Source organism: Centroberyx affinis, unplaced genomic scaffold, assembly GCF_046629955.1.
Source record: "Centroberyx affinis isolate AG114_WGS23_722 - 3 ecotype Tasmania unplaced genomic scaffold, CSIRO-AGI_Caff_v1 ptg005299l_1, whole genome shotgun sequence".
NCBI lineage: Eukaryota > Metazoa > Chordata > Actinopteri > Beryciformes > Berycidae > Centroberyx > Centroberyx affinis.
In genome coordinates, this window is record NW_027282641.1 from 20,900 (window position 1) to 39,504 (window position 18,605).

General features: G+C 41.3%; 1 protein-coding gene across 4 annotated transcripts; it reads left to right on the forward strand.

The window, feature by feature from the left end:
• The first annotated feature begins 1,272 nt into the window (after window positions 1-1,272).
• tbk1 (TANK-binding kinase 1) lies at window positions 1,273-18,274 on the forward strand. Of its 4 annotated transcripts, none has more exons than XM_071546508.1 (21): window positions 1,273-1,309; window positions 3,110-3,216; window positions 5,072-5,212; window positions 5,825-5,954; window positions 6,771-6,952; window positions 7,390-7,550; window positions 8,216-8,326; window positions 8,584-8,763; window positions 11,388-11,584; window positions 12,377-12,435; window positions 13,792-13,883; window positions 14,161-14,262; window positions 14,356-14,434; window positions 14,845-14,966; window positions 15,093-15,169; window positions 16,069-16,108; window positions 16,241-16,342; window positions 16,643-16,739; window positions 17,206-17,306; window positions 17,905-17,976; window positions 18,083-18,274. In XM_071546508.1, the coding sequence occupies exons 2-21, from the start codon at window positions 3,130-3,132 to the stop codon at window positions 18,132-18,134; spliced, it is 2,184 nt and encodes a 727-aa protein (XP_071402609.1). In that variant the 5' UTR covers window positions 1,273-1,309; window positions 3,110-3,129; the 3' UTR covers window positions 18,135-18,274. The 4 variants fall into 4 exon arrangements, with proteins under 4 accessions (XP_071402609.1, XP_071402612.1, XP_071402610.1 ...); XM_071546511.1 differs by having other exon boundaries at window positions 1,276-1,309; window positions 3,116-3,216; XM_071546509.1 differs by having other exon boundaries at window positions 1,307-1,401.
• Window positions 18,275-18,605: the final 331 nt, after the last annotated feature.

An 18,605-nucleotide genomic window follows, 5' to 3' on the forward strand; every position in this document is an offset into this window, starting at 1 on the left:
AGTCATATCCATTTAATTTCCACTAACTCTACTTTTTTATACATTGATTGCTTTACATGTAAAACAGTGTATAAGATGGACCTGTACAGCCCATCCAGCTACTACCATAAGCTGTTGTAACAAATGAAATGCTGAATTTTTTTTTTTTTTAAATATAAGTGAGTGAACTTTTATCTCGACTGTTGTCCTTGTCTGACTCTCAATATAATGTCTTGTTCTATTTATGGTAGATGCATATAGACTACTAGTCTACACTGATGAAATATGAGGTACAATAACCAGCATCTACACACAAAACTTGAACCTAGGAAGCCATCATTTACTTACTGACTTACATTTCTCAATATACCAGGTGCAATAGTGTTTATTAGCTCATAACCTACTGCCTAAGTTATATTTCAGCTCATGACGCTCTATGTTAAGTTTGGGCTGTCGAATAACTAAATCCCTGAATCTTAATATAATTTTCCACCTAAGCTTCCAAACCTACTAATGTAAATCAAACTGGAGCACTAGTATTTAGTCAGTGTGATATATTATTAGAGGTAGGGACTGACTAGTTATTATTTGGCTAATGTGATAAATTATTATAAGTGACCCAATACACACATTTTAAGAGGGAATGTTGATCCTGAATGCTCTCCACTTTTTCCTGGCAATTGTTGCTTGATTTTTTCCTCTTCATTATAACAATTAAACACCACAAGATCACATTTGGACTTAGGCTAAAGTGCCATGTCATTCCCCATTGACATCCATAGGCAAGTCTGGCCCAGTCTCTTTTTGACTGCTTATGAGTGTGTATTTAAGCCCGAGGTAAGGCTACACTCTACAGAGAAGGGATGAATTTATATAGGCAGTATATGCAGTATGAAACAAATCAACTTATATGAGTAATATATAGACGACGGGGCTTTTGCTGAGTGGTGGGACCATGGAGTATTATAGTATAGGATGGCACAGGTTGAGGGCATCCATAGCTTTCAGTTTCGTTTGTTATTTCGTACCGTAATAACCGATTACAACGAAAGCCGTTGCAGTTCTCAGTTGTCCAAAGCTGTCTACCATAACTAGTGGCATAACTGAAAAGCAGTAGGGGGCAGAAGAATAGAACTATAAAGAGAGCAATGTGTGGAGAATTCATTTTATGCACAATATACAGCGCAAGGGTTACACCTTTCTGGGCCTCTTTTCTGAATATTACGGTAACTGAGACGCTGGCTGGCCACACCTCCCTTTGCCTCTCTGCTCTGATTGAAGCGCTTCAACCAGGTGACCAGGACACAGCGGAAGAGGATTCGGCAGAAGGGTGAGGAAATAAACAAAATACATATATTTGCTATATGATTGATTTTATTAGATAAACTCCACTTATCAACTGTCAGTATCACGTAATTCGAGGTATGAATGTATATGTGGTTATTTTACAGTGTAAACATTGAGCCACCTGGTATTATTCTTATTGAATTGTCTTATTTGAGGTTCGATTTCACAATCATGTCCGCCGAGAAGAAAGTGAAAATATTTCAAACGTCGGAGCTAACATTAGTTAAACGTCATCTTTGCCCATATGTAGTCAGCGGACCGTGTCTCTTTGAACCAGCTGCCTGCTCTGACATGTTTTCGATATTTACAACACTTAGCTGTACGCCATCGTGTGGGCTCGTTCACGACGTCGCAGATATTAGACTGTGTCGTCGTATTGGCGAAGTTATACGCGGAATGAGAGGGAGAAGCGGGCTTCGTAACATTAAAATGCACGTTACTGAGGGGAAACTGTCATGGCTGCTTTTAGGACGGTTAATCTCTTTACTTGAAAGGTTGTGTTTGAGGCCTGAAGGGGGAATTTCCCACTGATACGCCGTGACGTCATGACGAAATACACGACAAGCAGGCTGGAATAAACTTGAGACAGTGAGGTGACAACAACACCGGGGCACTTATGATTATGTGCAGAATTATGAACTACCATACCGTGTATATATGACTGCTGCTGGTACAGGCCTATGATAGACAGCCCGGTTTGTTTTCTAGGCAGCATTGCAGCAGCAGGGCTGGGTGGTGCCACCAGCAGACAAGTGATATTGTTGTCAAGCAGTATAGCCTATAGCCCAAGCAAGGCTGTAGGTTTCACAGTATGAAACGTGGCAGTCTAAAGGTATGAAAGGAGAAAAATCCTGATACTCAGCAGTCTGTGATGCTCAGTGCATTCCAGGAGTTATTATGTGATAAAGTGTTGTTACTTAGTTTTTTTTGGTGTACCCACTTTCCCTCAACCTGCCTCGTCTACCTCTACCTCAGATAGTGATCTCCTACATTTCCCAGAATGCCTTTGGACAACCCTCAGAGAACAAGCCCTGCACCGTGTTGCATTCAGCTGTGGGTTCGATGTGTAGGTGGAGGGAGCGATAGCAACGCAGTAGTGGATTGAGAGGTTTTCCGGTTGAGAGAAAGCGAGAGTGGCGCCCCTCACTCAAAACACAGCATGTCCTGTGGCTGCATTGCACTCTGGTCTGTTGTGAAGGTGTTTTAGGGTGACTTTTGCCTTTAAAAGGTAAGGAGGGGCTCTGTTTTTCAAAAAGGAAGGGGTGTGTGTGTGCTTGCGATCCAAGCCGACCACGAAATGTGTTTCGGTCAAACTGAACTTCAGAAAACACAGTAAGGACTACCAATCAGACAGTCAGTCGATATTTGCATGTGGTATCTGAAGTGTGAAGGCTTTGCGGTGTTGACTGTGTCAGATATATTGGTCACAACATTTAACAGCAGGTAGACTGCTTCAAACTGCTTTGACTCATTGTGCATTGCGTCAAAAAATGCAGTGTTTGTCACTGCTGTTAATAGTAATATTAATAATAACTGCATAGAGGACTAGAATATATGATACATTTGATTAAACTTGATTCAAATGGGTTTGTGCGTGTGCCTCGTTCTCATAATATAAGACAAGATACGACAAAACTTTATTGATCCCTGTGGGGAAATTGCATCCTTGCAGCAGCAAAAGCAATAGGACACAGCAGGGGGAAAAAGAAAAGGAAATAGAATAGAATCTAAAAAGAAGCTTGCTGCTTGCTGGTGTGTTGATGTGTTGCTGCTGTGCTTGCAGGAGCAGTTGAAGCAGTCAGGATGCAGAGCACAACGAACTACCTGTGGCTCATATCAGACCTGCTGGGCCAGGGGGCGACAGCTAACGTTTACCGCGGAAGACACAAGGTAAGCACACTGACACGAAGACAGTGACAGTGCTAATATCAAACCCAGAAATGCTGTCATGTTTTTTGACTGCGGTGCTCTCATCTTCAACATCACAGTCGATTCCTGTAGTCTTTCACTACAAAGAAAACTTGTAGAGATCTAGGAAGCTTTGAATGGCCATTTTGCACTTGCCAGGCAGAACTATTGTTCATGAAACAAAATCACATCAGTAGGAAAACAAGAAAGCACTAACATCTGATTGGCTGTCGACGGCAGATGACAGTGAAAAGTTATTCACACATTTCCGAGTTTCCCTCAGCTCTATAGGAAATGAATGGACTTCTGGTGATTTGTTGATCACCAGAAGTCCATTTAGAGTCCATTCAGAGTTATGGTACCTTGTTTGTTACAGTTGTGCTGTTACAAGAGCCTACTATAGCCTTTTACGTATTCACTTTCAGGGTCAGATATTCCCATCTCCCAATCACATCAGAGAGGGTATGTGCAGAGCCGGCCACAGTAGCTAGTGAAAACTAGTAGTATCTCTCTAGCAGTACTCTTCAATAATAATCACATTGAATTTCAAGCATTGCATTCAATTTCAAAACATGCCCTACAAATTCAATTTTTTCAACAAATGTATATTTTTTAATTCAGTAGGTCAGTATGAGCATGACAAATTCAAATGCAATCTCTGCTAGCACTAATCTCTTTCCATAGTTTTAGTCTTTGTAGCAGCCACATATAAAAACAAACAAGGACAAGGAACTGAATTCAGTTTATTGCTGCTTTGGTGATTTATTTATACCACTGGTATTTTAGCTGGCTAATGCAGCAACTAAAAATAGGGAACTTTAATACAGGAGTCTGGTGGTCTGAAGGCTGTAAAGTGATGTTTGGGACCAGTCTCTTGCCATACCATCATTTCCTGAGGATTTGAATGACAGTAGCATGTGGGGCTGCATGGTCTCACTGGGTCAAGTAGCCAGAAGCCAGTTCTCAGCGCTGAGGAAATAGTGGGAATCCCCCAGAATCCCCTTTGGCGGTCCCACATGGAGTCATCCATAGATGCTTGGTATTATATCATCAGTGACATTTTGCATATCGTATTTTTGGACTTTCCACTAAACACGAAGGTGACTACTAGGGCCACTAGGGTTCAGTTGCTATTGTTTTTTGAAGGCCCACACAATAGCCAGTATTTTGAGGTGCAGGTGATGTAGAATGAGAGAGTGAGAGTTTATTAGAGCTGTGATGTGAAGTTCAGCTGGTGATGAAGGCCACCACATCATAACAAACTAGTGTTATAAATAGTAGTCATTACCTTCTTTACCCTCTTGAAACAATCTAAAAAATGTCACATATAGAGGAAAAAAGGCTCCTGTTGAGGTGTATGTGCAGGAATCTTTCTTTTTTTTTGGAAGCTAAAACAATGAGGTTTGGTTCCATGGATCGCCGAGCAGAGCAGCGGTGTCGGCGTGTTTGTTTTATTCCTCTATCCACCTCCCACAGATTAGACGCCGTCCTTAGTTTCTTTTGTTCATCCAAAAGGTTTTAAACCCCCCCCTGTGCTCCACTTTGGCTGTGAACTCCCTTCTGCATGGGAATTTCCCCGCAGCTTCAGACCAGAATCTAAAGTATGAGGATGGGTCTGAACCTGATCTTATGTTTATTTTGTCTGTATGGATTTCAGTACGAAACGGATCACGTGTCTCATGTGTAGTTATGAGGCCTTAGGTTTGCAGGCCTCTTTCTGGGCTGACACTACGAGCATAGGGTTCTTACAGAGGCCTGGGAAGGATGGAAATGTGTGTGGAAAAGTATGATTTTAATATGTATTAAGTTTCCTATGTGACTTTGTATCCCATGGTAGAAAACAGGGGACCTCTACGCAGTAAAAGTGTTCAACAACCTGAGTTTCCTCCGGCCGCTGGACGTCCAGATGAGAGAGTTTGAGGTGCTGAAGAAGCTCAACCACAAGAACATTGTCAAGCTCTTCGCTGTGGAGGAAGAGGTCAGTATGGGGGAAAACACTGCCTTCTATATAATTTCCTCCATTACTGTAAACAAAGGAGACCATCGCCAAGAAGACTGGCAGTCTCTACCGGCCTTTACACTGCATTTTACATTGTTTGGTATCAGGTCAGAGTTTGCGGGAAATCTGCGAAGATTGCTTTACCGCACAAACCGATATTGCTTTAAGGCACAAAGACAGGAAGAGGGCGCTAAAGCTTTCAGAGTTTCTGGCAAAGGCAGATGGTGGAAGGAGAGAAATGGCGATGGAAAAATCACTTCCAACCTGTTTAACCTCTTCAGTAAAGACAAAAACAACAGGGTTTATGGGAAATGTGGTCTTAATTTGGAGAAACACTAGCACTAACAATACCACTGACGTGAGATAGAGGCTACCAATCGTCTCCACCATGGTCTCATTTGTTCACAGTAATTATATCACGGTATCACATTTAATTTAAATGATATATCGTACACTGTTGTTTTTTCTTTTGTGCCACTGAGTCAAAAAGCAGAAATACTTGATCTGAAGTAGCCGATATGAAGCGTCAACAGAGATTGAGGCTTTACAAACTCAAGTATGACCCTGTTGTCCCCCCCCCCCCCCCCCCAGTCCAACACTCGCCACAAGGTCCTGGTGATGGAGTATTGCCCCTGCGGGAGTCTCTACACCGTGCTGGAGGAGTCCTCCAACGCCTACGGCCTACCAGAGGACGAGTTCCTCATTGTTCTGCAGGATGTGGGTGAGGGAGTGTTTTGACCACCCGAGAATTCACATCGTGCCTATCACCACTTGGTTATATTACGTGTGATAATTGATTTAACATGCCTGTGTTGTGTAATGGATGATGATGTCATCCACGAAAACAGTACCGACAGTCTCGTTAGTCAAGACCCGGAGGTTTTCTGTGATTATTGCGACTAAAAATGCTTGACTTTACAGCAGCTTTGGTCAAAAGTTACAGTGGAGTTTTAGGTGTTTTTTGCAGTAAAATTGTGGGAATTGGTAAAAATTGTAAGTCAAGGAAGTCTGGTACTAAAGTGACACTAAAGAAATATGAAAAAATGGGATTTTTATAACTACCTCCCATGAAATTTGACATTCCTGGAGGGACTGCGACGGTTTGTCTATGACAGTGTTTCTCAACGTGGGGTCCGGGGACCACCAGAGGTCCTTGAGGGGGTTCCAGGGGGTCCCCAGCAAATTGATGAATTGTTAAACTTCACTATTATTTAATTTACAAGTTAACACAGTTAGAGAATATAGACTGACTATTTTGATCATAGTTTCTCTGTTATCTCTCCTATACCTATAATACAGATAGTCATGGAATTCTGGACAAAATCATATCTAACAATAAAAATATTCTCAGATTTGGGTCCGAGAGACAAAATCTCATCAAATGGGGGTCCATGGCCCTAATGTGGACTAAATTAGGGGTCCTTGATATGAAAAAGGTTGAGAATCACTGGTCTATGAAACACTCATCTGCAATCTTTCCACGTCTTAGAAGTCAAGAAATGTTTTCTCATTGGCTGTCGTCCCTTGTGGGTTACAGTGGCAGGGATGAACCACCTGAGAGAGTACGGCATTGTGCATCGGGATATCAAACCTGGGAACATCATGCGGGTGATCGGAGAGGACGGCCGGTCGGTATATAAGCTGACAGACTTCGGTGCGGCCAGAGAGCTGGATGACGATGAACAGTTTGTTTCTCTCTATGGCACTGAGGAATACCTGGTAAGCAACACTCTGAACTGGGGTTATGTCAGTTAAAGTCCTTTGGTGTAAACTCACTTAGGTTGAAATACTCCTATATCATCACTTGATACTCTAGATCCTTTTCAAGCATAGCATCAAAGTTTTTCAACCCAACTAGAGTAGAAACCAGACTGTTAAGCCCTTTAGAAAAACAAAAGTTATGGAAAGTCATAGAAATGTAATGGAGTATTACATCAGGGTCACATTGGAAACAGTGTAATAATATTTATAATAGTCAGAAACTGCATTTGTAAAGTAGCTTTTCAAAAACAAAAAGTGCTTTAAAGACATTACATAAAAATAAACAATTAGGAAGCTAGGAATTATTACAGAAAGTAAGTGTGTGGAACTGTATGAATTCAAACACACACAATAACACAATACATAATAAGTCTTTTACACGTGTTCCTCTGCAGCATCCTGACATGTATGAGCGGGCTGTGCTGAGGAAGGACCACCAGAAGAAGTACGGGGCCACAGTAGATCTGTGGAGCATCGGCGTCACCTTCTACCACGCCGCCACCGGCAGCCTCCCCTTCCGGCCGTTTGAAGGGCCTCGCAGGAATAAGGAAGTGATGTAAGAACATGTTATCATCCCTTTTGATTTTTATGGACTGATCTAGGTTGCAGAACATGATCGACATCCAAGAATATGGATCAAGGAACAGTTCACTCCAAAATGAAAATTCGTATGAAAGTTTGTATGACCACAAAGCACACAGCAAGTTAACTACTGCAGTTGAAAGGGTCTGATTGTTAGAGTCCAAAAAACGGCAAAGGACATTAAAAAATGACCCGCAAATTTCTCTAAACAACTTCTGCAGCTTAGTCCAAGTGTTTTGAAGCCAAACGGTTGCATTGTGGATCCAAAAGCCCTAGATTTACCTCAATACATAGCTGGCCAGCCAATAGAGGAGGTTGTGGGACAGCAAGGTCTCTATTGGCTGGTGAGTTACAAACAGAACGAGACAATTTCCTTGTTTCAGTTGCCACACTACACAAGAAGAAGTTAGCGCTTCCTCTAGCTAGAATAACGCTACATAATGAGGTAAGTGCTTATAGAAATCTGATGGTCATTTCATGTCCTTCTTTATCTGTAAACAACCAGACCCCATTCACTTCAGTTCTTTAGGAGAAGGTTGAGATGGAACTGCTGTAGCTAACTCACTGTGTGTCTGGTGGTTGTGCACACTCCAAGCTTCCTTTAAGATGTGTCTTAACTGAGCGGTGTGTTCCTCTCAGGTATAAGATCATCACTGAGAAGCCTTCTGGCACCATCTCCGGCCAGCAGAAGTTTGAGAACGGGAAGATAGAGTGGAGCACAGAGATGCCAGTATCCTGCAGCCTGTCCAAGTAAGATCTCACAACTCAAATCCATTTGATTATTGGGATTTGAGACCATCATAGTTCTCTATGCCTTGCTAATTTAAATTTACAGATATAGGCTACTAGGAGCTTTCTTGGGATGCGGCTCAGTGTCTTTACATTCGAACTTTCACTCAATTAGCTGAATAAATTACTTGACTAATAATAATAATAAGAGGGTCCAAGGCACTCTGTTGCGATGTAGATTGACCTGTAATCTCTGTCCTGGGATGTCCCGTCCACAGAGGCTTACAGAGCCTGCTGACCCCGGTGCTGGCCAACATCTTGGAGGCGGACCAGGAGAAGTGCTGGGGCTTTGACCAGTTCTTCGCCGAGACCAGCGACATCCTGCACCGCACGGTGGTTTACGTCTTCAGCCTGCAGCAGGCCACGCTGCACCACGTCTACATCCACAAATACAACACGTAAGCCATTTACTGCACTGCCCAGGAGGCTGGTAGAAAGGACTTCTGCACTAGCGCTGTACAAGGGATTTTCCCAATAGAGTGATAGGAGCCAGGCTATGGGACTTGGAGATAGTTTGAAGATGTAAACATCATAACTGGGTTAGAATAACCCGGTAAGTTCATACTCTTATTATAAGAAACCTGGTTAAGATGCCTGGCTTACACACATATTAAACTGGTTATTGTGGCATGGAAACATCTTCCAGCTTTCACTTCTGGTTTTCACCATCTGTCAGACTTGCACAGCATTGAGGGCATATTTTGATGTCAACAAAAAACATGGTGAAGTGGTACTTAGTATTATTAGTATTAGTATTAGGACCATTGTTTGTTTCTCCTATATTAGAAGTAAGCTCAGTCAAAGAGAGAGGGGGAAACAGGGAAACTCAAGGTATCAATGATGGGAGACTGTGTACAGCTAAAAATCATAGTACAAGGCTGTCAAACGCACCCCATATTTTCTCAGATTGCTGCCTTCTATCATTGGAAATAGTAATTTTCTAATCTTGCTACACTTATAATCAATCATAGCCATGCAGGCATTCAGTTTCCAGTGCCACTTCCAGTGTAACTCTATTACCAATAAATAAAAGTATTCTTAACAGAGAATTATTTTCAATATCTAAAGGTAAATGGTTGCGAGACTATACCTCCCTCACAAATTCATTAGGTTCAAAGACAAATCTGATGTTGTTTGCTGTCCTCACAGCTTGAAATATATGGATACCTTTGGACATATTTTATTCTGAAGATCTACAGGATTTAGCAGTGAACCATTGTCAAATAGGTCAGATTTTGTTTTTAATACCCATCTACAGCCAATCCGTCCACATTATTGGCTATTTAATATGTGTGGGTTGTTCCAGATGGGTGCTTGGAGAGAGGTGCCATGAGATATATTATGCATCTTTTCAACCATTCAAAGGGCATTCCAGGAGGCTGAGACTGTAGGGACTTTTTTCCAAGAATCTGGACGAATTCCATATGCAAGTAAATGGAGAGGTAGGGTGTCAGAGAGGGCATTTTCTACAGCTAACCAGCCAGGAGGCTCTATTGGTGCGAAAACCAATAGCAGGTTTGGCGCAGTATGTATGAATAGTAATACTTTTTTTAATCTTGAAGTGCAAGTCCCCCTTATCTTTTGGTAAGTTAATTTCAGAGCTAATTATAGGCTGTTCTGAATTCCATTTACTTGTTTAAAGAAAGCTGACCGGTGTGTTCAGGTTTTTTGAAAATACCAGCATATCATCAGCGTACATTGCCAGTTTTGCGTAAATCTTTATTGTGATGCCTTCAGTTTCCCTTCAGTTTGACTCCTTAGTGCCTCTGCAAGTGGCTCATGCTCTAAATGAAATAGTTGCAGAGATAAGGGGCAGCCTTGTCAAGTTCCTCTTTCTAGCGGGGCAAAAAGGAGAAGTTCTATATGCATTGTGTCCATTTAGTAAACAGGACCACACCCAAATCTCTATAATGTGAAAACCAAGTACTTCCACTCTACTTGGTCAAACACTTTTTCAGCATCTAATAGCAATGCAGCAGCAGGAGCATTCACCTTCTTGGCATAGTATGTTTTAGAATAATTGCCATTATCAGAGCTATATAGTCAATATACTGATTGGAAATAAAAGCATCTTAATAAAGTGAAAATTTTGATACATTTTAAAATCTATATAAAGTGAATTTGGTGTATGATTTGAGCATGAAGACAGATTTTTTCCTGTTTTTGACTAAAGTAATGATTCCTTCTGCTGTAGTTTCCCTGATTGCCTCACTTGCAAAAAAGATTCATCTAACCTTTTTAAAATAGAGCATCTGCAAATCCATCGCTCCCGGGAGCCTTTGGCTTGGGTAATTCCCTTATTGCATCATGTGTTTCCTTTGTTGAGATTGATGCTTCAGGTTTTTCTCTAAAATCATCTTGCAATACTGGGAATTTAATCGCATCAGAAAACTCAGCATGATCACTATCTGTACTTGAGTATGAGATAAAGTCACCTCCTATGACAAAAGGCATGTGAGGAAATTGACTTCAGTCAGTAAAGAAAGCTGAATCCCCATTAGGCCATATAGATTGAGAAATTCAGTTTTTTCATAATAATGAATCTACCATTTGGATCTATAATGCGTGATTTAATGTCATATTTTATAGTCCTGTTAATTAATATTGCTACTCCTCTTGCTTTGGGGGAAAAGGATGTCAAATATCTCACCATTCCAGTCTTTTTTAATATTTTCCTTATTTGTATCTAACAGGTGAGTTTCTTGTAGCATTGCTATATTGCACTTTCATTTTAAGTAATTAATAATTTGCCTTCTCTTCACTTTTCTACTGTAAAACTACAGTATATTCAAATCAGATTCACTCATATTGACTTATGTTTGTTAAGAAATGGTATAAATGGAAAAAGAAGGAGCTTTGGATAATTTACACTTGCATAGACCTCACACACCATTCCAAGCCCAAATTGACCAATGGGACAATCTACCAAAAACTTAGTAAATTTAACATAAAGAAGACGTTGACCAATTCACCGGGTGACTCTGTGCATGTTGTAAAGCTGCAGTTCTTCGTTTGTCCACAGGGCCACGCTGTTCCAGGAGCTGCTCTCCCGCAGGACCAGCATCCCGTGCCACAACCAGGAGCTGCTGTACGAGGGCCGGCGCCTCGTCCTGGACCCCAACCGCCAGGCCATGAGCTTCCCCCGGACCTCCAGGGACAATCCCATCATGCTCGTGAGCCGCGAGTCCGTAGCCACCGTGGGACTCATCTTCGAAGACCGTATGTAGCCGAGGATCCTCCTTTAAAAAGTTTGAAAAAGTGTTGAAATTAATTATCTAAATGTAATTATTTTTGTAATGCAGTGTTATTTTTTTCACCATGTAATGACAGGTGTGCTCACTCATACAGAACAGGGTTAGTAGTACAATACAAACCCTATCTGCTTTACTAAACACAGCTGGCCTTAACAGTTAATTTCCTGGTGTGCTTTTTCTTATTCTGCCCATTTATAGTTCAGAACTTTCATTAGTTATGTTCAATCAGAGATATGCTGGGTTTGCCAGCTGGGTTTCTTCATTTTGGATTTTAAATTGGTTTTAAATTCAATTCCAGGTAGCATTAAAAAGGTCTTAAAAAGGTTTATGTTTGGCTTTCTGGAAACTGCAGATACTCTGTCATACTGTATCTCTTTCCATTCTTGGTTGTCCTGTGGTCCTCTGTACCTCTGTTTTTAGAATGTATAGGGTGAACATTCATGAAATGTCTTAAATCATATTGTGTAAACTTAAAAATGCTGTGGCTCCTCAGTGCTTTTTTCTAATGGAAAATCAGCCCTGTCATACTGATCTCTATTCTGATAGGACCTACTGTGTTTTTTTTTATTCTCATGTTTATTGCAGTGGTGAAATTGGTCTCTTTCATTCTAACAGTTATTGAAAAGATGTTAAAAAAAAGTCTAAAATATAACTAGAGACAGATGGAGAGGAGCTGAAGAGAGAGATTTTGAATACAAGACAAAGCCAAACAGGAAAATCCTGTGTGTTTAACCCTTTGTATGTTTTTTCCTCACAGCCAGCCCCCCTAAAGTGCAGCCTCGCTACGACCTGGATTTGGATGCCAGCTATGCAAAGGTACCGATTCCACATTACTGTTGAGTCCAAGACTATTGAGTCTCCTGATTAATGTCATTTTGAAGGATAAGATCAAGCTCAAATCTGAAAAAATGGCAAGTCAAGGCAAAAAAAAAGGCAAAGAAAACATTTGAGACCGTCATCAGTCCTCATCCAAAAGTAGAAACTGTCCTGTTGCCAAAGTTCAGCTTCCTGAGCACCTTGAAGCACCAGTGACATGAAGGACAACAACACTTTTTCTCCAAAGAAAATGAACTGTCCACTCCACCATGTATCTTGTCTGAGACCACAGGAAGGCTGAGAGCAGAGAAGACACAGGCAGGCTTGTTTTTCAAGAATTCAGAGGTAGAATTTAAACCACGAAACTCTTTCAGGCCACAGCTTACCAGTATCGATAGTGTGAAAATGACTCTGTTGCTGGACATCTTTAGTAAAATCACCAGTCCAACAGTACAACAGTAGTAATGGCTGAGAATGACACTGGAGAGGATGAAAGCCTCTATTTTTTCCCCTGTGAGGCTTTCCAGTGACTCACTGTAATCAAAGGAAATGAAGCCTCGTCTCTTTGGCTTTCCAGGAACATTTTGCATGCGTGTCATGTGCATCTGTACACGTGTGATGTGGTTTTTGTGGACGGAAGACAGTTGGCTATCACAGAAACGGATTCATATCAAGCCTTAAGTAGAAATTACATGTGCACACGGTACCGAACGTGTAGGCGTAGGCGTTGGATCTAGCTGCTCTTAAATTCATTTAATTCATTCATCTGCACTACATCTAATAGCTCAGCGCTCTGCCATGGCCTTGAACTATATAATTGGTGTGCTGTTATGAATAATTTAGCAAATGGGCCATTGAGTGATTCACAGCCCATATGTACTTGTGACTCCATGAAGGAGGAACAAGTGGAACTAGTGTTAGACTGATGTATTAGTTTGCCGATATCGGCCTTAAATATTGAATATTGGATCTGGTCCATTCAGCATCAGTCACCCTCCGATATGATGGATATGATGCAGTTTGATTGATTCCATATTTATTGTTTGATTTCAGATTGTATGGATTATTATTATTCGAATTTCAGTCACATGAATTTGTTGGATTTGAACCTGCCCATCGAATGCGTCAATGCATTTGTTTTTAAACAGCTGATTGAAATGCAAATTTTATCATTAATATTCAAATGTCTGTTTAATCTGAGTCATTTCAGTCAATTCATAGTCATATCTATGTAATCTTGCCCCAGTAGCGGTGTCGGTCTTGAAAAAACAAATCCTCGGCAGAACCCTAAAGGCAACACACACACACACACACACACACACTCACTCTCACACTCACATGCTTGCTGTGGTTCAGACTTTTGCAGGTGATGTCGGACACTTGTGGAAAACCTCAGAGTCCCTGCTGGTGTATCAGGAACTAGTGCGCAAAGGAGTACGCGGTTTAATGTAAGTCCAGTGTGTGTGTGTGTGTGTGTGTGTGTGTGTGTGTGTGTGTAAGACTGTAAACAAGGTGATGGGGTATGTGAAAATGTGAAAAAGAAAGGTGTCTAATTTGGCTTTTACTCACTTAAAGATGCAATAATTCAGGTTCAAAACTCGGAAGTTGCTTGCGCTCTACGTGATCAAACGCAACATCTCGCCACGTGGAAAATATAGGAAAGCGTTATGAGTTATGTGTTCATTATGAAAACACCATCTCTACATCATGTCTCCATTCACCCAGTGAGCTCATGAAGGAGGACTACAGCGAGATCCTGCACAAGAAGTCCGAGGTTATTCATCTATGTAACTACTGCACGCAGATACTGGAGAGGACCGAACAACTGTGAGTCCCACACACACACACACACACATCAGTTATGTTTATCATTTATGTTGATGTGATTTTAATATGATGAGCTGGTGTTGTGTGCGACAGGTTTGAGGTTTTGATGCAGGCCAACATGCTGTCCTCGGAGTACGATGAGATCTCAGACATGCACAAGAAAGTTCTGAGAGTGAGTCCTCGCTTCCTTTTCCTGCCTTCAGCGTCTTGACATGCTTTGTTGTGTGTGGTGTTGTGCATCATAGTATGACAGGGGTAATATTGCACTTGTATAATATAATAAATTATAATATCATACACTTATAAGGTATACCTCACTAGTACTTTTGTCTCCAGAACAGCCCGTTCTAATATTTAGAACAGTATTTGGAACAGTAACTAACCCTCTCCATCCTGTCTGCATGCTGCATATTTATGCTTTATTTATGCATGAGTCACTGTCTGGAGGAGCGAGCTGTTTGCGTAAGCAGAGAGGTTTACCTTATAAAGTGACCACTGAGTGTATCTGGAAAAAAAGTTAAAATTAGAATAAAGAATAAATGAGAATATAATGTAATCCACGTGTGTGTCTACCCGCTGCAGATCTCCAGCTCGTTGGAGCCCATGGAGCGAACAACGCAGGATATCAAGAGCAAGTTCCTACCAGGGGGGCTGCTGACCGACGCCTGGACACAGCAAGTGGGCACACACCCCGAGGACAGGAAGTAAGAGAGAGTGTGTGTGTGTGTGTGGGGTTGATATACAGTATACGCGTACAGCTGATACACTCATATGTGAATATGTGAGGATGAAAGATTAGTCACCGTCTGACCCTCGGCCTCTCTTCGCAGCGTGGAGAAAATCAAAGTGCTGCTGGACGCCATCACAGCCATCTACCAGCAGTTCAAGAAGGACAAAGCAGAGCGACGTGAGTTTTGAGGAACTAGTGGAAACTGGCCGAGCACTAGTTCCATGCCCGCCAGCTGTGAGCGTAGAGAAATGTGACATGAAAGAATCAATCTTCCAATGTCACTGTAGTGAAAACTAGACAGTCGTCATCAGCAGGCAGTGGTGGAAGAAGTACTCAGATCTTTTACTTAAGTAAAAGTAGAAATACCACAGTATAAAAATACTCTGTTACGAGTAAAAGTCCTGCATTCAAAATGTTACTTAAGTAAAAGTACAAAACTATTAGCATCAAAATGTACTTAAAGCAACAAAAGTAAAAGTACTCATTATGCAGAATGGCCCATTTCAGAATAATACAGTATATATTATATTGAATTATAATTATTGATACATTAATGTGTAACCATCACTTTAATGTTGCAGCTGGAAAAGGTGGGGCTGATTTCCACTACTTTATATACTGTTGGGTAGCTTACAGTAATCTATTATAATACATCACAATTTATTAGTTGATTATATTTTGTATAATAATCTGAATCTGCAAAGTAACTAGTAACTTAACTTATATTTCCCTCTGAAATGTATTGGAGTAGAAGTATAAAGTAGCATAAAATGGTAATACTCAAGTAAAGTACAAGTACCTCAAAATTGTACGAGTAAAAGTACTTAGTTACTTTCCACCTCTGTCAGCAGGTCTATAAAGGTTATTACCCACAGGTATTTCAGACATGGCATTCAACAAGGACCTAATGAAAATCTTACAGGCTCTTAGACACAGCAGCACATGGACATGCTGGACTTTCTGCCAAGCAGAAAAATCCTCTAAAAAGTGTAAAAATCTATTGATGTATTGGTCATGTGAGTTGCCGTATGAACAAAACTAATTTGAGATTTTGTCCTACCACAATTTTGTATTAGGTCTGCCTTACAATGAGGAACAAATCCATAAATTTGACAAGTAAGTTCACTGTACTGTTTGACAGCAAATCACAGCATCACACTGTACTTTACCTTCTCTCAGTGTGTTAGTCTGAACTTCCTCAGTATCCTCCCTGTTTTTGGTCCTGAGCTGCGTTTCTGTTTTTCACAGACAGAAGCTGGTCCTCCATGCCAGTAAGGCCAGATCTTTGTTCACAGAGGAGTGTGCGATGAAGTATCGCCTCTTCATCTCCAAGAGCGAGGAGTGGATGAGGTGAACCAGTCACTGCTTCTCTTGATTGATTCTGTTTATATGATCTGATTGGATGATGATGATAATGGCGATGATGATGATGATGATGGTGATTGTTCTACTAATTTTTACATAAAAATCAGAGAACTTAGCATAATTTCAGCCTGACTCTTTGTTCACCTACAATAACAGAATGCATGAGTGGCATGTTGATCAGGATGTGGGCCTGGCTTGCTCTAAAAACCCCATACTGCTTAGCAACCTAGCGTACAGTATCAGCTCTGTGGCAAAGCATGGTCTCTGTTGCTCTCATGTTTGCAGGAAGGTGCATCACGTGAGGAAGCAGCTGCTGGGTCTGTCCAGCCAGCTGATCAGCATCGAGAAGGAGGTGACCATGCTCATGGAGAGAGTCATCAAGGTGAACATTACAAGTGAACGCTAACTCAGCGCTAGGTCCATGCTTGCTAGCTGTGAGCGTCTTGGCTAACAAGCCGTCTAGATTACTACAAACCCAAGACTGCCAACAATGGTGACCGGCTACAGCTGATGCTAACCAAGCTGAACACTTACAAACAAAAGCACACAAAACAAATTAATCTACGGTAAAATGACGTTAGTTGATGATAGTTAGCTTAGTTAGCTTATCAGGAAACATGGGAGCTAGAAATGAATCTTCTACTAGCTAGCTGAACACTTCTACAAGCAATTTGAATTGTGGAGAAATGTCAAATGGACGAATGTCAAAGGTTACTACCACAGGTATTTCAGACATGGCAATTCAACAAGGACCTAATGAAAATCCTACAGGCTCTTAGACACAGCAGCACATGGACATGCTGGACCTTCTCCAAACAAAATAAAAATGTAAAATTGTGTGTGTGTAGCTGCAGGAACAGTTGCCTCAGAAGGTGTTGCCCCTGGCGTCCAGTGGGATGAAGCCGCAAGCCTACCTGAGCCAGAACACACTGGTAGAGATGACCCTGGGGTGAGGACAAGACCAGCATTTATCACTCTTCATCATCCTCACACCTTCCATTTAGAGTGCTGAGGGTGTGAGGCATTTAAAGGTGCTGTGTGTGTCATTTTAACATCAATGAATCATTACCACATTCATTTTGAGACATTAATAGTGAGCCATGGGTTCAGATTTGGAGGGAAATCTGCTGGATCGCTTTACGGCACAAAACAGGAAGAGGGCGCTGTTCCTTCTTCCAGAGCAAACAGAGCTAAAGCTTTCAGAATTTCTGGCAATGGCAGATGGTGGAAATGTTGATGGCAAAATCACTTCCAACATGTTTATCCTCTTCAGGGAGGGGGAGGGAGACCGGAAGCAACGGGGCTTATGGGAAATGCAGTCTTAATGTGGAGAAACACTAGCACTAACAATGCTGGTGTGAGATGCTACCATACTATCATTTGTTCACAGTAATTATGCCAAGGTATCACACTTAATTTGACAATAATATATTGATGGTTGAAAAGGCTACACAACGCACCTTTAAGGAAGAGTTTTACAGTAATATAAATATAATTTAGTTAGTGTTTGGATACTTAGCATAGTGCTAACCCCGACTGTCTTTCAGCATGAAGAAACTAAAGGAGGAGATGGAGGGAGTGGTGAAGGAGCTGGCAGAGAACAACCACTTCTTAGAGAGGTGAGGCCGCATCTAACAGACATCCTGCCATTGTCATCTGTTGTCTGAAAACCTGAATCCAGTCTAGAAGCAGATCGCTGAGAATTACTACATTTCCCCTCTTCAGATTCGGCACGTTGACGCTGGACGGAGGGTTGAGAAACGTGGACAGAATCTGAGACGAGCATCACCACCCGCATCCGAGAGAGAGAGAGAAAAAGTCGTCTTAAGATTGCCAATATGTACATACTCCGTGTCTCTACGTTGTAAATACTATGTCCAACCTGTAAGATTTTGTATCTACCGGCATTTCCCCCGATTCTGTCAGTATAATCTATTCATGAACCTCAGCAGAGGAAGATCCTGTACATGTAGGCTGCTGTACAACCAAGGCTGATTGCATTGTTCAGTTCTTTTCAGTTTATAAACAGCATTGTGGCGGATATTATGGCGGATGCTTGTCTGCTTCACATGCCTTTAGATGCTTAAAAAAATTGTTTTTATATGATTGTTATTGAAGGAATACAGATTAGTTGAATACTTTTATTAAATTTAAACAAACCGTTATTTATTATCCTTAAAGACCCACCAACAATCATTACATTTTTTTATTTGCCTGTCCTATATTTTCCTGCACAAAACAAGTTATT